This window comes from Vanessa atalanta, chromosome 23, assembly GCF_905147765.1.
Source record: "Vanessa atalanta chromosome 23, ilVanAtal1.2, whole genome shotgun sequence".
NCBI classification, from domain to species: Eukaryota; Metazoa; Arthropoda; class Insecta; order Lepidoptera; family Nymphalidae; genus Vanessa; species Vanessa atalanta.
Window position 1 is genome coordinate 9,097,707 of NC_061893.1, and position 18,630 is coordinate 9,116,336.

The 18,630-nt window shown below is 33.1% G+C and overlaps 2 protein-coding genes across 3 annotated transcripts in view; both read left to right on the forward strand.

Moving 5' to 3' along the window:
* LOC125072945 (protein Skeletor, isoforms B/C) overlaps positions 1 to 1,962 on the forward strand; it is a 45,745-nt gene extending 43,783 nt beyond the window's left edge. Inside the window, exon 16 of the mRNA XM_047683582.1 lies at positions 1,044 to 1,962. Coding sequence (XP_047539538.1) covers positions 1,044 to 1,205 — 162 coding nt within the window. The 3' untranslated portion in view covers positions 1,206 to 1,962. The remainder of the gene's footprint in view (positions 1 to 1,043) is intronic.
* A 5,878-nt stretch (positions 1,963 to 7,840) lies between these two features.
* LOC125072947 (protein Star) lies at positions 7,841 to 12,824 on the forward strand. Of its 2 annotated transcripts, XR_007120024.1 has the most exons (4): positions 7,841 to 8,098; positions 8,639 to 8,891; positions 9,787 to 10,548; positions 10,662 to 12,824. XR_007120024.1 is itself a non-coding variant. In XM_047683583.1 (3 exons), exons 1-3 carry the CDS (start codon positions 8,087 to 8,089, stop codon positions 10,491 to 10,493), a joined length of 972 nt encoding a protein of 323 aa, XP_047539539.1. In that variant the 5' UTR covers positions 7,841 to 8,086; the 3' UTR covers positions 10,494 to 12,824. The 2 variants fall into 2 exon arrangements, 1 of the variants encoding a protein (XP_047539539.1); XM_047683583.1 differs by having other exon boundaries at positions 9,787 to 12,824.
* The last annotated feature ends 5,806 nt before the right edge of the window (positions 12,825 to 18,630 follow it).

Consider the following 18,630-nt stretch of genomic DNA (forward strand, 5'->3'; position numbering starts at 1 on the left):
TAGACAAATAAACAGCTTTGGCATCGAAATGGCGCAATAAGATTAGATCTTGAATTATCTATGATATTCATTATGGATAATTTTGGAGATTTAGAGAGATCACAGTGGCGTGCAATTGGAGAGGCCTATGTCCAGCAGTCGACGAGTATGGGCTGCTGATGATGATAATTTTGGATGGTATAATAATTTAAGACGAATAAATAAATAACTATTTGTAGTGCAAGCCATAAACAAATGACGTGGAATATTTGTTTATCTTAACTCCATCTATTAGAATATGTCATACATATAATGTTGAGAACTTTATCTCAATAATGAAAAATGTTGGATCCAGGTACTTAAATACAAAAATATCTGTGTCTCGGGATACCCGATAGAAGTGATGACTTAAAGAATAACGTCTGACCGAAATATGGCTAGCGCTGTCGGATAGAGCGTGAGGAGCCTGCCTACCGCTGCCGGGTGCGTAGGAGAAAGGGAAGCCAGGCAGACTGGCGCCGTAACGCGTTACGTAACGAAGCTGTTTACCCTCCCATATAAGAAGTTATCACTTCAATAATGTGGACTTTATAAACTGTTTATTTATTATTTTATATAAAAATATATATAATTATATGAATGACAAGATACTCGGTCCGCGTTTGCGACGCAACTTTGACAATAACAAAAATTAAGATATTCAATAATAGAATACAATTATATTACTAAACAGCCGAGATGGCCCAGTGGTTAGAACGCGTGCATCTTAACCGATGATTTCGGGTTCAAACCCAGGCAGGCATCACTGAATTTTCATGTGCTTAATTTGTGTTTATAATTCATCTCGTGCTCGGCGGTGAAGGAAAACATCGTGAGGAAACCTGCATGTGTCTAATTTCAACGAAATTCTGCCGCATGTGTATTCCACCAACCCGCATTGGAGCAGCGTGGAGGAATATGCTCCAAACCTTCTTCTCAAAGGGAGCCCAGCAGTGGGAAATTTACAGGCTGCTAATGTAATGTATGAAAAACACATCTAATATCTCATTTCGTTTTACTTCCAGTGTTACACTCACAACAATCTCGGCTGGAAAATACACGTAGTAGACCCTGGGACGATTGTGCCGCTGCCCGACAAGAGCGCCATCATTAACTCAGCAGAACGGCTGACAGCGCTTGCGGCCCTCGTGACGTTGGCCGCGGCCCTGACAGCGCGCCACAGATAAGGACGTTCGGATACACGCGGCGAGCTCTGTTACCAAGAAGATCGGATGGACTTATACTTTACTATAAACATAATTTTACTATACAAACGAGTAGGTATTTACAAATGCTAATTTGAATTTTTTACTGAATTATCAGAATATACGTTTGGCATATGATAGATTTAGACTGAATCGTTTTTATAGTACTTTATATAATTATAACGAAACGCAGACAATAAAGCGTAATTTAAAAGTTTTAATTTACATAAATTGTGACAATAAAATTGAATGTGAACTGTAGGTTTAAGATGACGTACATTTTTAAACATATTATATTGTGTTTAGGAGTAAGAGTTTACTTCATAGAGGAGGTAGTAATGTCGGTGTTAACAGGGCTCGCTCATTGTACAGATAAGATTTGGGTAAATAATGTCAATCTATATGATATCAATTTCATATCAGTCATTAACTATACTTATGTACAATCTTTATACATTAGAATTTGGTAACTCTCTGTAGAATTAGGGTTTTTTTTCAATGAGTATTTCCCAATCAATTAACATAGAACATTTACAATGAAAGCGTGTCCTAGGACCTCTCGCTCATTATCTTCTAAAGAGAAAGAGACAGAAACACGTGTCTCGGTATGAAACTCGAGGTATAGAATTTAAAGAAATGATTCTTAAACTTTATCTTCGTGGTTAAAAAATAATCAATAACATTGGAAATAATGACAATAAAAAATATTTTTAGATTTAATAAAGTTCTTGCCGTGTGCTTGACAATAAAACAGTACATATATTACGTAATAGATATATATATATATATATGTATGAACGATTTTATATATCTATTTGTATTTTAATTAGTTTTAATAATACATATAACTATAATGCGTCTATCATACCTGCGATGTAATGGCGCAAGTGTGGCCGTAGAGTAAAAGTGACAATAAATTGCTGACTTTAAAACATTAGATTTTTATAATACGTATTTACATGAATATATGAATTTATTATTTATTTGAATACAAAATTAATAATCATGTACAATTTCATAATAATCTTTATGTACTTCTTAGCAATCTTTATATATTAAAGTTGTCATATTGAACATTATAAATTATTCCGATTTTCATAAAAAAATATACAATAATTAGGTTATATAACATTTTATAATATAATATTTTCACACAGTACCGTATACAATATAACCAAGACAATACAACAGTATAACCAAAAGTTTCGATCCTAAATAAGGGCTTTCCGAACTTTATATCGTAAGAGTTAGTACTCTACCTAGTAATGGCCAAGACCTCGCTAACTCAGCCTACGACTCGAATAACGCGCACATTCCCATCAATACCGCTGTCCGAATTGTTCATGCACGATGGCCAGCTTAGACTTATATGCAGTTAGAACAACCCTGCTAAAAAATATGACTTGATTTTGTAACCGAATTGTATACAAAAAGTGTTTTAATATAAATCATATCTCTTACTATTATACTTAAAATAAGATATTAAGTAATTAACTAAATTATATTGAAGAGAGACGAAACATTAAAAACGAATAGAACTAAAAACTAATAAATTTCTAGAACACGAAAGGATCACGAAACAAAATGAATTTACGCGTATGCGAAAATGATTAATGAATTGCACAACTTTTTGTCTATCCAGTCAGGGCCACTTGCACTATTAATAATAACGGGGGTACGAGTCGGATCAGATAATTATAAAATAAAAGAGTGTACACTGTACGATTCGACCGGACACGCGATCCGTGAATTTAAACCGAATATTAGATTTTTTAATCGTACGGATAAAATCACGAGCACGGAGTTCTATTACGGATAAGTTTAAATGCCATGCCGCGTCGTCACTATGTTTGTACGTAATTCGTGCTGAGCTCTGATATAGCTATGGGCATCTCTTTTAATGCCAAATTTTTTTATTAATATTTCGGTCAAGTTATTATCTAATGGTTTGATAATATTTGTCAATGTAATCTGGTCAAGTCGTGTCTCCTTAAAATGAATATAAAGTGAATTACACAAACAGTAAAGTCCGCGACACATTCACAGCTCGCCAGTGCAAATGACCATAGACACTTGAGCTAGCAGAACCCAAAACGGATCGCTTTATAAAATGTAAATATATCCGTGGCAGCTGAGGCTCATTCATTACCATTTACAATTTTAGCGAAAACTGTGAATTAAACTTTGACAATAATAAGTCTATTGCTAAAATTGTTACCTACTTGTATGAGTATTTTAAATTGTATTAAATATTATAATATTATTAAGTAATTATCAATCTTTGATGTGTTTTGGAGTTTTCTTGCTTGAAGTACATAGCGAATTTTTCTTAGATCTATTATACGTGTGTAGATACTATGAATTCTCGATTAGTTCAGAAAAACATTTTGACACTCTATATCGTATCTTTGATCGATTGTGTTCTAATAAAAAAAAAAACAATTACAAAAAACGTTTTAGTGTTAACACACATAAAATTGATTTTGATATTTAAGAAAAAAAAATCTACAACCGTGATGACAATACGTTTCGTTTACGAAAGGTCAAATTAAATGCTAACTTTTAAATTCAACCATTTTTACTTCAATTTCGATACTTATTTTTATCATTCTTATAGATTAAATTATCGAATAATGATACAAAAAGTATTCGTTCGTTTGAGTGATATGACAATAATGTTAGGTACTCAATTATCCTATCTACACTATAAAAAAATTCAAAATTTACATATTTAGGCAAATAAAAATATCAACATTATACCCAACATAAATATTGTTAGAGTTAGATACAAATGATAGCATATAATTCAAATAATTTTACACTCTGTAGCTGTAGATGTTGATGCACGAGTTTCGTTAATTTTAAAATTTTATTAGAAGTTAAAATGTGTAAAAATTTTAGAAAAATTATACGTGTTATTACTGAGAGAATCAAAACGAAATATATAAGTATTATGTGTTTATTTCATGACATTTTATAGAAAAGAACGTATAGTCGGCTTCAGTGCTGGCTTTAGCGACGCCTTGTGTGACCTTGGCAATAAAAACGACAATAATTTAAAAATATTTAATCACTGGCTGTTTTCCTTGATTCTTCAACGGTTGCAGGAATAAAGATAAATGTCCCTTCAATTTACATATTCTAATATTCCATGCGATATAAATTTTATATATGCTTTCGCTAAAGAATATCTTGCCTGGGATGCTTGTTAAAGCTGGCGCTGATCAACTTACAAAGCGTGCAAATAAATAATTGGATCGAAAATGGCGTCGCATGCTGTCGCTGTCACTAATACTCTTTCCCAGCGGGGTAGAGTATAGACAGCGACACTGTGCGAGAGAGAGGTGAATAAGGCCAACGCCATTTACAATCCAAATCCATAATTGCATGAGCAAAAAATTATAATAATGTTTAAAAAAAAATATGTCAACTCACCGAGTGTATATTAAGATTACATAATTCAAAATTAATTATGACTCAATTATAAAGGCGTGTAGTACAAAATAATTTAAATATTTATATTCGCTTGTTAAGTCTCGGACACTGATTATTAAATAGTTATACTTATATTTATTGTAAATTTTCGATTTCATAAAAAAATTAAGCTTCAAATTAATATGTCAAAAATTTAATTGTTATAAAATATTTTTTTAATTACAAGTTACAACACCATAGTCAAATGTAAAACAACGTAAATTATAATAAAACTAATATGGCCGTGACATAGTCTCTAATAGTTTTTTTTGTTACCATCGGTTAAGGCAGTGGTTCTTAATTCAATACCGAACCATTGAGCTTTACGTTTGCACAGTCATTTAAAATATACAATTAAAAAGTGATTCAAAGGAAAATGTTGCAAAAGTCTTTTAATAGAACACTTCACAAACTGAATTTGTACAATAATACAATTTTCCATATAAAATTCAACGTTAAAAAGGCTGGTTATTCTGCTCCCGTGAAATGAAATAAACTTGAATTTACTATTCTATAATGGACATATTTTTACCAACAATTTCCTTATTCTCACTGCGTCAAATATAATTTCAAAAACATTCGTGTCTCCCTTTTTAAATCTCACGATAAATCCAAATGTTCCTTAAAAGGAATCAATAAGTTTATTGTTTTCATATTTAAAAAAATAAAGAGAGACAATGAATGTCAATGACGGTACAAACATTTTAATTTCATCTTTGATAATTACGCGACGTCATCGTTGTCTTGTCTATGATTGATCGAGAAAACTGAAATGTAAAATGGACGTTAACTCAACGACCAACATTCAACTTTTAAGAGTCTCATACTCTAGACTCATTGGGATCAGAATTCAGTATTTCATTATTTCACATACATAGATTATATATTGACAATAACTAGGTCTGCGTCTATAACGAATTATGTTGATAAAAGTTAAACCGTAAAAAAGGCTTATGTTTGTCCATAGACAATAGTAAATTATTATTAAAACAAAGGTAGAAAAAAGTTAAAATGTTTGTACTTTAAATAATATTACAATCATTACTTAAATTTTTGTTATATATAAACAAATTATATGTATACATATATTATTTAAATCTGTTATTATTCGTTTTAATATATATAACACGTATTGATTAAAAACATTAATTATTAATTATACAATATTTTTATCATTTCAGCGTATAATTTTTTTCAAGCAATGCAATTGCTTTGAAAGTAGTTTTATATTAAATATTATTATATTAAGTCAACATTTTGCACATTTCTATCGTGCTTTGATATAATAATCAATTATTCTCGCACATCAAAATTATAGTTAATATTATTCACATTGTAAATAATTTAAAAGCGGTTATTTTCAATTATTAATTTATTTACGTGTATAACTAGTACCCGTAGTCGATTTTAAGTTCTCGATGAAATGCACAATTTTTATTATATCGTTGTATGTTAAGCTTTTTGTAATGCTTAAGCCGTATGTACATATACACTTACTTGTAATTTATAAGTAAAATTCCATTTTGTATAAATATCCACTAGATACGGTTTTTGAAAATAAATTGCTGTTACGACTTACTTTATGTATTTATTGAATTTGACAATAAATACCTTTTCCTAAACTATATACTGTGTTTTATTTCTGTACCACATCGATGGCAACCGAAAAACGGTTACAGTTTTACTTGGCCTATGAACATAACATTGTTAATTAATGGACTAGACAATTGTACTCAACGAAAGTTGAAAGAAAGAAAGAAAAAACTTCATGGCGCTCATAAACCTAGCTTAGTCTTATAAATTAACAAAGGCATGTAATCCCCGACACAACATTAATCAAATTTAAAAAAGGCAATAAAAATTATGATGATACATAAAACACAATACCCGCTGACTTGCCGGTTCTTTTGGGGTCTGAGGCTTTTATTTCCGAACCGCTGGTAGAATTATGGCATCAATAAGTAAGTGTAATACTTATATATTGTATAAAGATATTTGGATTTGATAGCAAATACATCACACGCTATATAATAAACAGCTGGGCTGCAGGAAGTGGGAGAAACATCCTCAAGGAATACATCCGGTATTTGTACTAGAAGCAGTGTCAGAGTTGGCATTCTGGCTACGGAATTACGGATGATTCTCGCAAGAGTACAAACAAATTGCCACCAGCTCAGCAATTGCAAACTTAGACCGCGCTTGAAGTGAGATGGCAATAACAAGAAATATTGTTATATTATTAGTATATTTGTATGAAAATTTAACGTGACTCGTAAATATAGAAAATAATTACATTAAAAAATAACGATAACGTATTCAGAGAGATCCTTAGCAATGGTGACCACAAATAATTAATTAAAAAAAAAAAACTGCAAATGTCTCACAGCTAGCCTCCTTTCCTTTTGAGGAAAAGGTTTGGAGCTTAGTAGGTACGAAATAAATTAGGTATATAAATTATTTTCGAAATGCTAAATTACTTTAGAATATTCTACTAGCTGCTCGTCCCATATAAGTGCATTTTTTAAATAATATTTGGTATCCGATCGCAGCGCCATCTATTATTCAATCTAAACCATCCAAGGGCCATATACAAAAAAAATATCAAAATTGGTCCAGCAGTACGAGCAGCAACACGAGTACAGAAGAGTAATATACTATATTAAGATTTACGAGCTCGCTTTATATATTCTATGTGTAAATTAAAACTTTATAAGAGACAATATTGTCACAATATGTCTGCTTTAAAAGTAACTCTGAAACAAAGATTCAAGAACTAGTTTTATCTTAATTATAATTATAAAATAGGTCTGAAAACAACTTCAATGGACTTTTAACAATATCAATTTACAGACAAAAAATCACAAATTTGTGATGTTTGCAAGCCTCGTTTTAACGAAAACGAATGTTTCGAAATTTCGAATCGTATCCAACATTTTATTTTACAAAATAATGTAAAGAGATATGCGAAGCATGTTAAATATTAGCTAGTTTTAATAAATAAAAAGAAGGTTGTTATTCATTTTCACAAATTCTGTTCTTATTTATATCCTTATTGGTAGTAATATAATTTTTGTTCATTGTATCCCCTAAATGACATTTAGAGTTTTTAAATTTTAATTTTCTATCTGTGCATTGTTGACTCACGCTCATAGGGAACATTGTATTGTAACATAATTATTAATTTGTGATTGTATTTTTATCACCTGTTCATCTGTTATCATTGCTATATATCAATTGTTTTTATTTGCTTTCTGGCAAGAATTATATGTATTAAGAAAATAATATGATTTTATTCTAGTGTAATTATTAAGCTTATTCCAATCAAGTGCCTTACAATTTACATTGTTTACAAGTGTATTACAGTTTATCATTGAAATTGTATATTTATTATGGCTGAAAAGGTATGTGTACTTTTTAAATGATAAAATTTGGAATAAAAACTTTTTGTTACAGTCTATTTAGGTAATAAAAAAAAATGAGATCTGTATGCGACACCTGTCGCAATGTCGTGGGGTTTCATTTTGAAATGTAACTTATAAAATTTTTAGTGTATATTAAAATAAAAAAGGATGGTAATATATTTAATAGCATTATATACATACATAGTTTTTAGAAGTTATGATTGAATTCAATTTTTTTTTATATAATATAATATATAGGTGAACGAAAAAAGTTTGATTTTATTAAACATTGTAAAAATATTGAAATTGTTAAATTTAATTACTTTTATTACGTGCTGGGTAATCCCGATAACTCGTGGAAGTGGATAAGATAAATGTGATCTAATAATCATTAAATATTTTCCTTTTTTGGTAAATCAGCTGGTTATATTTAAATAATACAACAATATGAATAGTAAAATAGGAATATCTTACTCAATATCACTATCAAGTCTTCTACTATGTGGTTTTTTAAAAACTGACAATTTATATTTCTTATAGAAAATTCAAGAAAATCCAATTCCGGACGGTTCTCATACAGATGTAACGGATAAACAAAAGGATGTTCCGAAACTGCCAATAATCAAAGTCACCCCTCCACCGACAATACCAGTGCAAGTACCCCGTCTCACAATATCGTCATTCACCAAGACACCTCCAAATGAGCTGTACAGAAAGCTACTGCCGGCGCTGTTGTTTATATTGACATTTGTGACGGTTATGACCATGCTGCTCATTTACATGGATACGTTTGGTAAGATTTTATACCTGTATGTGCTCTTTAAGGTTTGTCTCTAAACAAAGATCCTCCAACAAGTCTTTGAGGTATAAATTTAAAGAAATTAAGATATTGACTGTTGCTTCTCAATATATATTCTGTACTGTTTTGTATGTACGGAAAAATATTAATGTTTTTATGAGAAAATGTGATTCTCATAACGTTGGTACAAGGAACAAACACAATCTTGTTACTCCTGTTACTCAACTGCATAGAGTCAGTAACTCTTTTGTGGGGCAATGTATACAAAATGCTTCTGTTGCGAAATTTAAAAAAATTGTTAAGGAACGCTTGTGTGCGAAAGGTTACTATACAATTAGTGAGTTTATGTTTGATAGCACACCTTGGGAATAAAACGATCGCCTCCTGGTTGTTTCTACTCATATACAATTATGTATATAATTAATTTGACGTAAAAAAAAAAGTCCCGCTGAGTTTTCGCTGGTTCTTCTCAGGTCAGGGTGTTTTCTTTTTCCGAACCGGTGGTAGTGTTTAACTTGACAATCAATAAGAAAGTGTAATACTTCTATATTGAATAAAGGAATTTGAGTTTGAGTTTGAGTCTATTTCACCATGCTTCATGCAAAATTTGTATGTAGTAGAACGTTGTAATGCAGGATTCTTTCTGATATTTGTTTTTGGAGTACTGTCTTTGATAAATTTGAAACATGAATTGAACATGTTAAAACTTTATCTAGCTTGTCAAAGTGAAAGTAAAAATAAAGTAATAAATTGTTCCTAATATATATTTCATAATTACTGTGGTATAAAAATCTATCAATTATATTTAGAATCATTAGATCACATTCCATGTTATGGTCGGAATCTTTCTTAGGTACTTCAGAAATAATAAAATGTTTAAATCTTTTAGCTCTCGGTGCTCAACAATTCCGCCAGAACATGACCCAGGACAAGGAGCTGGCGAGCATCTCGGCGGAGTCGCCGACGCTGGTGGCGTACGTGCGGCAGCTGCACCTGGCGCCGCGGCCGCCGCGCGTGCCGCCGCCGCCGCCCGAGCCCACGCCGCGCGTGGCCGTGCTGGACCGCGTGCTGGGCGAGCTGCACAACGGCACGCTGGTGGAGTTCCTGGTGCGCGGGCCGCGCGACGCCACGGCCGCCTTCCTGCAGCGCGCGCGCGGCTGGCGCGGCGTGGCCGTGCGCGCGGCGCCGCGGGACTTCCTGGCGCTGCGCGGCGCCGTGGCGCTGCACGCGTGCCTGGCGGCCGGCGCGCACCCGCGCGTCGTGAGCTACGAGGAGGCCGAGGCGGGCGGCGGCGTGTTCCGCTCGCGCGTGCTGTGCCTGCCGCTGCTCACGGTGCTGCTGGCGGCCGACGCGCCGCGCGCGCACTACACGGCGCTGGCGGGGCCCGCCGCGCCCGCCGCGCTCGAGGCGCTGCCCTTCGCGGGCCTGCGCCTGCGCGTCATCGACTTCCGCTCCACGGACCCGGCGGCGCGAGCGCGCACGACGCGGGTGCTGCTGGCGCGCAACTACACCGTGGCCGCCACCTTCGACGACGGCATCATGTACGCGCTCGACGCCGCCGCCGCCGCCGACGACGCCGACGCCGACGCCGAGTAGCGGCCGCCGGCGGCCGGCGTTCGTTTCGTTTACGAAGATCATGCGAACATCTTGAAGTATCGGACGCAAATAAAAATAGAACGGGCAAATTTTCATAGTTATATCTCCCTTGTTTGCGCAGACGTCGATCTAAAACCGTTGAAAATGTCTAATCGAGTTAACTCGGGTACTAACTTTGCAAAGCTAGAGTTAATTAGGTTCGCTGCGGGGGTGCGGTGTCTGAACGCAATTTGCAATCTAAATTCTACTAAACCACTGCCTCAATTATAAAACACTAAGAAAAAACACCATCTGAGTAGTGATTCCCAGTTATCATTGTAAGGTCAACGAATAGTTATCGATATAAAATATAATTTTAAAAACACTTAAATATATTTCAGTTTTATAAAAATCAAACTAATAAATGCGTAACTTTCGAGTAAGATAAAAATAGATTATTTTTATTACCAAAAGAGTTTTGTAAAACTATGACAGGATAAGTTTTGCAGAATCTAAAGAATGATATGATCTGTTATAAATGTATTATTAATAGCTTTAAATGTTTGTTAAAAATATGGTTATCAATGATCCTTTGAAATGTTTCAACCGGCGCGGTAATGATTCGAATTACGAAGGGGGAGGGGGAAATGGAATGGAGATGAGAGGGAAAAATAGGAAAAAAAATTGATTAAAATAATTCTTAAGTTCAAAATATAAATACAAAGATCCTGCTTAAAAAGGCTTCACAACCGTAAAGAATGCCGTGCTAAAGTTAAGTTACTTCTTATTGGTGACAGCAATATATCTCAATTATAATTATTTCCGGTTTAAACCAATGTAGATGTTGAATCCAAATAATTTTATTTATTTGCAAAATTATTGTCAAATATCTTATTATAGTACTAGTGACATAACAATAATAAAGTACTCTGTCAAATGTTTTAATAACACACTCTTTGTATTTAGTAGCAAAAATAGGGTTGGGTGAGAAGATATTTTTATTGGTCGATTCTTTGACCGAAGTAACAGTGATATTTAAAAGTAATTATACTATTATTAATAATGTCACTAGTAAGTTTAATACTACATCTTTGACAATAATTCAATATTATACTTTAAATAAAGTAATCAAAGTGAACTGTTTCACATTTGAATTAAAAAAAAAAAGAATTATATTCTTAACTTGATATTGAAACTTTAAAAAAGTGAACTCACATCGCCTTGTTTTAAAAGTAACAGAAAAAATCATTTTAATGGGGAAATCAATTAAAACACTATATAATTAGTCACATTTTAAATCTTAAATAAATATAATTTTTATTAAATTGAAATGCCTTAAATAGCCTTTTAAACTCTACGCACAATTCGAAGTCACATTATTTTGAATCTCACTAATAGATCAAGTTTTAAATAAAAATTATAAAAGTAATACTTTATCAAGCACTTTGAATAGTTTAAAAACGTCCTAAAAATATTATAAATCAATCTCATTAAAAGCACTTTATAAAAAAATATAATTTTGCCAGTATCGAATCTAATACATTAAATTAATTAAAATATTTTTTGTTAACAAAATATCGATATTGTGTCTAGTATGAAATCAATATTTTCGAAAAAAAATCTCGTTGGAAGTATCTCATTCGTCAATTATGAATATAAAAGACCAAATAAGACATAAAAAGTTCCTTTGCCTTACAAACGTGCTTTACAATTATTATTAATTACTAACAATATTATTAGATATAGAAAAAATACGTCTTTGTGCTAATTGTCAAGTTACAACATAGTACAATACTAGCCAACTGATTAGAATAAAACTCTATAATTTATACAATATTTAATTTTATTATTCATTATCTCGCAACCGAAGTATTTTTTTTTTTAAATTGAATCCTTGTTTTTTAATCTGCGATCAAATTAATTTTAATTAAAAAATTCTGTTTTAATAATTATTTAGATTATTAATTTTTTTTTAATATGCTAATTATTAAGAATAATTTTAATGCTACTTAGATTTTAATCGCCTTTTCCTTGTCTGTCTGTGTTTTAAAGAGTTGGAGTCATTCCAATTTTGTAATTAATTCCGTCTTTAATATAAATAATTTAATTTTAAAAGACTGAGTAACGAATATATTTTTGAGTCGCGTAGTTATTGTAACACGAACGGAACGTATTCTCATGTTTACGATTAAATTTATTTCGTAAGGTTAATTATTGTATTAATTTTTTTTCAATTTTAGCCTAATTTCTCGATTGGTCGTAAGCGTTAGTGACAATTTATTAATAATTAATTTTAAGCTTTAAATTAAGATCCACTAGGTTTAGTTTTTTATGCGCTCAATTTTTTCACAAATTAAAGGCTTTAATAAAGATTAAAAGTTTTTTTATTTAAACTTCCTGCGTCCATTACACGCTATTGTTTTATACACAACCAACCTCTAATCTAATCCACACCTGTGCGGATAAATAAATAGAATTTTTACTCAAGTTTCATGTTCTGTACAATCAACACTAATTTATTTCACTTACTGCAGAATGAAGTCCATTAATAGTATAAAATCTACTGGAACTGTGACCAACTAAAAAAGTGGGTTTTCCACACGGTTCAATTTTGTCATTTTCTATTATTAGTATATATAAATGATATCAGAGGTATCTGTGGCGTTGCTTGGCGATGCTGCTTCACTATTTAAAATGAACGGAAATAATCCAATTATGACGTATCACTTTAGATTTAGAACTACAGATAATTGCTCATTTATCATCCCGCACAGAAAGACTCACTTGAAAAATATTCAAATGTTTTCCAGTCAAGCTTAGTAGGCTTAACTTAACTTATGCTAAATTCATCTCGCGTTATCGCGAAACTGGCTGATGAAACTATGTTACATGCTTATTGGAACAGCGTGGTAGAATAAGCTTAAAATCTTCTCCTCAAAGAGGAGTAGCAACCTTACACCAGGAGTGGGCGTTTGTACCCTGTTACTTTTTTATACAACATTACACAAAGTGTTATAATAAAATAAAACAACAAATATTATAATTACGTTTATTAATAGTACACAGGTGTCTGTTCGTACACAACACTTCCCTGAATCAATTTACTTTATACATCACTCCGATAACAATTTAAAAAAAATGCTATTTTATATACAATAAGTAAACCAGTGAATTGGCTAATTAAAATGTTATTTAAAACTAATAATCTTAATAATAGTGTTGTGCGAATAATAACCTTGCCGCGTAACACTTCATATACATTTAAGACAAAATAATACATTATTGACAAATCAACTACAAATAAAATTTCATGTTGTTTATTGCTTCTAAAATCTCTCATTGGAAGAACGTTTTAAAGCAAAATAGTTGGGGTGGGAACACTTACCGAGGATCGAATTAAATCGTGAGGCAACCTGCCTGGTTACATTTGATATATTAATATACTATATTTATATACTCTAAGAGACATAATAAAAAGAAATTATTGGTTTAGAAGTTATTCGGTTTCATATCAGTAAGTTATTGCCATCTTTAGAACCGTAAGAGCGAGATATTTGTAAATTTAACATAATTTGGGAGTTATGGTCGATAGACAATTGTATAACAAGGTTGGTACAGAACACTTGCTGCACGAGGCCGACTCGCACTTGCCCAGTTTCTAACCACACAGAAGCTGCAAACAATCTGCGTGACTAAACCTAGTGAATTAATTTTGTTTGCCAAATTACTAGTAATCAGGCAGAGGAATTTATAACGCAACAATAGTACTTATCAGCACAGAGAGTTGTGATGAAATCATAATGAAAATACAATCTACGAAAATTAATGTTTGCTTTAAAATATTGTACACGTGGCGATAAAGAATGAGATCGAAAATGGTGTTTCTCGCTCGCACACCGCCGAGCTCCCCCCCCCCCCACCGGTGAGGACGGTAAACAGCGTGCGAGTGAGAGGTGAACAGAGGCGCCACCTCGACCCCATCCTTTGCCTGCAGAGGTAAAGTTGCAGTTGGCACTTCTGTGAATATTGTATCGTACCACCAATGTGCGAGGTGGCTTGCGAGTCGAAATTGAAAATTATTTATACAATTAATTAATCCTTCATTAGTTTCATTTAGTAAGAGCTATGTAGTGTATATTTATGAAGCGATGGATACATTTTTAATCTATACAAAAACAGAATTATTGCGAGCAATATTACAACACATGGACTTAATAAAAAAATAAAAGGCACCAAAACAAAAGCACTTCTCCATATAAAGTGAATCGTGTTTGAAACGCATGCATTCAAAACAATAATATAAACTAAATATTTTGTATTAACTTGTAGACGATAAATGTTAATTAAATTATAAAAAAAAACTTCTATGATTTTGTTGTAATAATTTGGTCCCAAAGTTGATAATTCCATTCAATTATATGGACAAACAAAAAGATTATAGGCTAAAATTGGAAACAATTCTTTGATGCTAATTTACAATAATAAATTATACATCTGGAAACGATGGCTAAATCTAAATATATAATGTGCTCTGTTATATATTAATCAATAATAATAATAAACTAATATACATTTTAATTGACTTCTAAATTAAATACAGCTGCCGTGATACAACACTGACGTTTTATTTAAGAACATAAAAAAGCCGTCGCACAGAAGACATCGGACAATGGACATTTTAAATATGATGTTAAAACATAAATAAAATCAAATATACAAGTGCATTTATAGTTAAGTACCAATAATAGCGTTCTTCGATTACCTGTATATTCTAATGGCAGGAGACGGGAGATAAATTTCGACCTTGAATCGACATTGGTCGGTATCTGAGCAATTCGCGGCGTTCATGATATATTATCATTGGAACTTTCTGTAAAATTAAAGTTCATATCTCCTTATTATTTCTTATTTTTAGATTTTTATGCCGTTTCAATCGTTATTTCAATTTATGTAGCTTCCAATGTATGAACGTCACATAGCTACATTTGAAAACTTTTAAACTATTGAAGTTATCACAAAACTGTTTTTACAGTACGTGCGCACTGAAATAACGATTAAAACGGCATAACAATCTAAAAATAAGAAAAAAAAAGCACACAGCGACTTTTGCAGGCGCAACGATGGTATGCAAAGTAGTACTGAATTGTATTATAAATAAAGATATTTAAATCAACAACTGTTTTTATTCATAAAGTTGAGTTATTAGCAAAAATAACCGCATATGTACGCGACTTACAGTACAGTTAAATGGCAGAAATAGTAAGGAAAAGGCGTTACGCTCCCCCCTATCTTTTTCTATCGTATACGGTTTAATATAACATTATTAATTCACAGAAGATTTATAATAAAATTTGTGTTCTTAATTCGACTGAATTACACGACACTCGCCTCCTGCCACCGGAGCACTCGACACAGACACAGACCCAGACCCACACAGCCGCCAACCTGTGCCTCACGACGCGTCAATAACATTACATATAACACTTACAACAATATAACTATGTTTTGACACTACCATGATATTTAATTATGATCGAAAATGGTACAAAAATACTTCATTAATATTAAATACAACATCTAGGCCTACGAACAAAATATAAAATTACATTTTTTGTTTTAAACAAAAGTGAAAAAAAAAAACTAACCGCGTGTGTGAGCAAACGCTAATATCGAATGAAATGCTTCACGTGTTACGTTTGTTGATATTTTGAATCCGTGAATATGCTTTGTAGCGGCAGCGTGGCTTTTTATTACTTATATACATACTTAGTATATACGATGTTATATACATGTTGTGATCATTGATAATATCTACGAAAGTAAACAGGAATGACGTTTTCGTTATAATTGGAAACAAAACAAACCACAACACATTTAGTGAAATTTAGTTACACTGTCGACAATTTCAAACTTTGAGCAAAGAAACGACACTTAAATTGTATTTCTATCAGTAATTGAAATCGGTCCAACCATTAAATCACTTTCAAAATTGTCTCATATCGAAACCGACTCCGATCTAATGTCTATACTAAATTAAAAAGAATTACACTTGATATTAAAATCAACATCACTAAAAGAATGAGACGGCATTAATCCACTGCCAAATTAGTGTAGAAGTATGTACGAACTCCGCATAAGTATACTGCTATACAGTTTAAACAAAAGGTCTATGTTAACATTGTCTTCAGAAAAGAGCGAAGATAAAAGTCTACAGTTTTCGTACACAGTACCTTTTGCAAGATTATAAAATTGGATTATAAATTAAAAATGTTTAAATACACCACTAGTCGGGATATTGTTTAAGCACCGTTGTTACTTCGTGTGCCATTATATTATTTCTACAATTTTTTATAAAAAACACAATCGGAATGTTACCACATTAAAAAAATAACGAAAAATAATTAAGTAAATCAATATTTATTGCAATTCTCATTTCCGACATCGATCAATACAATACTTAGTCTCTGGTTCCCAAACTACGATAAGCGTCAGTTTGGGAACCAGTGCCCTTCGATTAGACAATACTTGCCCATAAATATACAAAATATAACATTTTATTTTGTACATATCGATTATTAAATAAATACAAAATAAAAGTATTTCGTTTTAATATATTTTGAAATACTAACTAGGTTATAAACACTACATGTATCATAAGGCGACTGATAATTGCCACAAAGGTCAAACAAATAGCACCTCACATTCAAGTCACTCTTGTAATGCTAAAAAGACTTGAATACCGTTTACTTTGATGTCTGGTGGCGTCGAGTGAGTTATAAAGTACATTCCCAACGCCGCGCGCTGATTGGTCAAAGCAAATAACGCTTCGTTTCCCGACACTTCCGTTCCTTTTCACAATATCACTCCTCCTCTTTTTTAACTATACATGTTGATTTAAACATTACTATCTCTTTCTTTCAAATGTTAAAATGATGATAGAACGAGATAGAAACAGTTTTATAAATTAATTAATCTTTAATAAAGTGAACATAACTAAAATAATTGTTCAAATTTAGCCGTCTCACGCACACTAAGATATCTTATAAGCAAGAGCGTCACTCTCTCATACTAGTGTATTTAAAAATTTTAGGGGCGCGCCTTTTTGAACATAGTAAAAAAAAGTGGTAATAATTCTTCAAATAAGGTATAAACTACAGACTCGTCATCAATGTCTAGACAATAATCAGTCGCCATTTTGATATTCCGTAACGTTAATATCATGTGATATACGTTGATATGCACCTCTGTACACCAAACATTTACAACGGGGGGCTCCGAACGAATATCGACTCTACGTCACATTAACTTTAATATCAAAATCGTATAAAACATCCACTAAACGACCCGCCCGTTCGGGCTCCGGTTCGAGAGCAATGGAGACACCTCATACAAATTGGAATGTCGTAAATGCAATTTTTATATATTTAATCGTAATACAGTAAAATGTATCGTATTTGGCACGCCAAAGACATGTCAACCTTTTTGTTTTTAACGTTTAAAGGAAACACTATTGAATTACAATAAAAAAACGAGCGTCCACATTTTGTAACAAACATTAGAACCGATAAATCGACAACGATTAAGAATTGTCCGAATACACCCGTCTCGCTCGCGCCCCGTAGCTCCGTCCCGCTCACCCGCTCTGGCAAACATCTGCCAGCAGCAAATATCATTGGAGGAGGTTGTCCTGGTTCCGGAGCGGCAGATTGTTGTTGAGGCCGGGCTGGAAGTTGTTGTTGAGTCCCCAGCTGACCGGCATCGAGCCGGGCCGATGCGCCGGACTGGCCGGACTGGACTTGAGCTGGTTTATCGTGGGGGCCGGGCCGGCCTTGGGCGATCTGGGCCCCAGCAGGTTGTCGACGTCGATGTTGATGGAGCCCGAGGTGTCGGCCCACGTGGCGCCCAGCTTCGTGGTGGGCTTCGGCTGGTGGTTGTTGTTGTTGGCGGCGGGCTGCTGGCCGGCCGGCGCCATCGGCTGCAGCAGGCTCACGGGGGTCGGCTGGAGACCTGGGCGATGAATGGGGAAGGAACATATTAAAAGGTATGTTTCATATGGGGCAGTGTCTTAATGTAAGTAATATGTTTGTGTGTGTGTGTGTATGAAGTAAATGCCATTTACATTATTTTAACACAAGTTAAGAATCTAAAATAGTTTTTT